Consider the following 3,735-nt stretch of genomic DNA (forward strand, 5'->3'; position numbering starts at 1 on the left):
TAGAGAGACCACACGCTACCCCGTCGATGCTCGAAAGACAAGGTTCCTTCCGGGGTTTCACTCAATTGAACCAAGCATCACCGTTCAAAAGGCAGCTTAGTTTACGGATTAACGATCTTCCTAGCAATCTTGAACGCACACGCAGTCATAGCCTTGAACCGACGGATTTGTCACGGATGCCATCTGCTATGTCTCACATCGTACCTCTGAAGCCACCAGGTAAAAATTTTTATTGCGATATCTTCGAATCTAGAAATATAATCATGCAGATATGTATTGTAATTTTATTCTATAAAATCGTATATTGATGTTAAACGTATATTATATACAATTACATACAATGTATGGATATAAGTATAAGATGAAATTCAAAACTTTGATAAAATTATGATAAGTTAAACTGAAGGCTTCAATATATTCTCAAGAGAAGGATTAATTTTTAATATCATGTTGCTATATATAAAATATTGTAGCTTATTATTTTATTGTTGCTATGCGCAGTTGGCATGAATTATATCTTTTTATATTGTTAGCAACATTACAAAATAGATTGCTAAATGATTGATTTCATAATATCTATTTTTGTAAAATTCTTTTTTCAAATGCAATGATGGACAAAGGAAATGCGATTATTTTCTTAAATAGAATTTCTATGAATAGAATTTTTTTAAATTTTTCTAATATAAATATATTAAATCAAATTTACGAGGAATAAATTATTAATATTGACAATATTTATCGATATTACATATTTATACATTTAATTATTGAATGTATATTTGTATTCTGAATACAGTAATATCAATTCTCATTTATTTTTTCATAATTGCAATTATATTTTGAAGTCTTCAGTAGTAATCCTATAAAAATATTCCGACAAATTGCTTTCTTCCATGTGCTGCGTGTAACTAAAATATTGAAACATCGAATAATATAATTCTTCATTTTTGCAATAGAATTCGAAGGATATGACGAAGGTCATTATTCCCTATTCTGTTAATTGTCCATATTGCCTGACCCTTCTTTGATGTTTTTGGATGGTGCTCGTTTTCCTCCGTTGTGTTTAAATATACCATTGTATACGATATGTTGTTCGTTTAAATATAGTTCAACGAAGTTGAACGAGTAGAGGAAGTGGAAAAAAAAAAAAAAGTATAACGTTCTACACGACCCTGTAGTACTCTTAAATGTTCTCGTTTTATGAAATATTTTTCTCGCTTCAAATTTTATTTTCTAAAATTGTAGTTTTGTTGAATACATAAAAGAAACTGAATTTTTTGAATTTACAGACTTATATTATTTTACGAAATAGCTAAATCATTTTTTTTTTTCTAGAGCTTTTTCTTTCCAAATTTTTATTAACAAATTATTATCGAAATATAATAACAATTATCATATCGTCAAAAAATTATTTATTCGTCCTAAGATATTCTCTTCTTCTTGATATTTAAATTCTTAACTAATTTTGTGAAATAATATAAGTCTTATTATTTTCGGAAATATTTGTTTTTTAACATCTTGTATCCCGCTGTTAGACACTTAACACGTATTCACGTGTTTGCGGCATGCGTTCTGTAGTTCCAAGCACTGGTTCGAAGCACCAAATTATAGTGTTAGAAATGTTCAATATCTAAAATAAATATTAAAATTCTGTTTCTTTTTTTACAGTTAGTCCAATACCAGAAATATCACCCGGGGGTCAAGATAGCGTTTCAGCGATGTGTCAGCAGCTTTCACAAGGGCTTTCTCTTCTTTCGAGGACCGACGACTTCGGACCAATCTCTACGCAAAGCAGTACAAGCTCTGTGGCTAAACAGCTCTTCACCAGTACCACCGCTAATAATACTCCACCAGGTACATCACGAATCTGAAGTGGTTAGAATTTTTTTAATTCTAACTACTGGATACTACAGGATCAATTCACAAATATTCTTACATTCTCTAATAGATTTCAATTTTCTTTAGTAACAAAAATATATTAGTAACAATAATATATTATATATTATGATATAATTTTTATAAATGTTGTTTGTAATTATTTTGATTAAATGCTAATGATTGACATTCCGTTACAGTGACGAGTAGCAACTTGTTGGACGAATTAAAACTGCAAAATGGTCCAAGTTTGAACAACAATAACAACAACAACAATAACGAAAAGAACGACGATCTCAGTAATCTGAATCACGTTGGACCCAGTTGGCAGGAAGCTCCGTCACCTGTTCTGGCTTCGAATCACAGGCTTACACCAATCTTGAATAAAACCAGCAATCTCAGTCCCATTCTTCCAAGAACGAACGCGCCTACACCGATAGTTATGAGTACCCCCGCACCCAACACCACTGTCAGCGTGTTTGGAACATCAGCCTCGGCCAGTCCAGCCTTCAGCACAGCGTCCACGTCCTCCTTAGGAAATGCACCCACACCGGCTATGAATAGGTCACCGATACCAGTGACTTCAGTGATGACTCCCAAGACCAGCTCACCGACTACTACCAGTATGGCATCCGTCTCACCGGCTCTATCTGGAAAGATTTCTAATAATGTTAGTCAAATTAATCAAACCTCAGTGGCGAATACTATTACTACATCAGCGGTAAGCAGAAATGCTTATTCGTTTAAACTTAATACAATATTATTCGCACCAATTGATGTTATTAATTACATAACATTTATATACTGTTTATATTATCTATACTATATTTTGCTTTTCTATATTTCATTTAAAGAAATCTGTTAATCTTCAATCGATTATTCTCTCTAAGTTTTTTTATAAATTCAAAATTAGTTAAATTACTTTCAATTAGAATTTTTTCATTTTTGCCTTGAATCGATAAAAAATTAACATCAGAGGAAGAAAGAGAGCAGTATATCTTCTTGCATTAGATCTATCAAAGCAAATATAATCTTTTATTTCTCAATTTTGCAAAGTATAAACAATTAAAAATGATGTAAGAACAAATATTACAATATTTTAATTCTCATTTCAGGTTCAATCAGTTTCAACAACAGCCGCATTGCCAAAACCGGAGCAATGGTTGGGCAGTATAACAAGCTCGGTACCACCTTCAGTGCAATCTCCTTCGCAAGGACAAATAAGTCCTCGACGGGCACCACCTCTTCACGCGAGGGCGCTCTCCCTCGGTTCGGCCGCCATGAATCAGGCGACCAGAACCGGTCCTTCGGATCCATTCGACGCGGAATGGGCGGAAATAGCGGCGAGGAATCTGCGACAATCGAGCACCACAAACCCGTTCATAATGCCAAACGCGACCCAAGCATTCCAGGTGCAATTGTAGCGCCAGGAGTTTGTCAACAGCGTGGCCAAGTACTTCCGTTCGAACACATAGTGACGACTCCACGTCCGTTCGCGTTTCGACCTCTCGAATAACCGGAAGTATTACACGTGAACCGCGTTAATCTTGATGGAATCGCGTGGTTTCAAATGAGTAATTCTCCAATGGAGATTCCGGATGATTGGCCACGGTAAAGAGCCGTGTGATGAAGAGGGACCTCCATGAAAAGCGAGGGATGGAGATATCGATCTCGAAGAGATATGTTTAGTAGCAATGATTGATATAGAAGCAAATCAGCACAAAACACGTACCCGTTGTTTCTAGATATTAGTAGATTACGCACACACAGCCTCAATAACCTCGAATGAATACGAGAAGAGTGAGAGGGAATATGAATTTGAAATAATGAAAAAAAAAAAAAAAGAAAATGCTTTCTGGG

The 3,735-nt window shown here is 34.6% G+C and overlaps 1 protein-coding gene across 1 annotated transcript in view; it reads left to right on the forward strand.

Annotated features, from left to right (window-relative positions):
• LOC102675403 (protein numb) overlaps positions 1-3,717 on the forward strand; it is a 27,485-nt gene extending 23,768 nt beyond the window's left edge. The window contains exons 9-13 of the mRNA XM_031509660.1: positions 1-219; positions 957-977; positions 1,669-1,854; positions 2,076-2,596; positions 2,991-3,717. The exon at positions 1-219 is cut by the window's left edge and continues 4 nt beyond it. Coding sequence (XP_031365520.1) covers positions 1-219; positions 957-977; positions 1,669-1,854; positions 2,076-2,596; positions 2,991-3,299 — 1,256 coding nt within the window. The 3' untranslated portion in view covers positions 3,300-3,717. The remainder of the gene's footprint in view (positions 220-956; positions 978-1,668; positions 1,855-2,075; positions 2,597-2,990) is intronic.
• Positions 3,718-3,735: the final 18 nt, after the last annotated feature.

Source organism: Apis dorsata, unplaced genomic scaffold, assembly GCF_000469605.1.
Source record: "Apis dorsata unplaced genomic scaffold, Apis dorsata 1.3 scaffold_168, whole genome shotgun sequence".
NCBI lineage: Eukaryota > Metazoa > Arthropoda > Insecta > Hymenoptera > Apidae > Apis > Apis dorsata.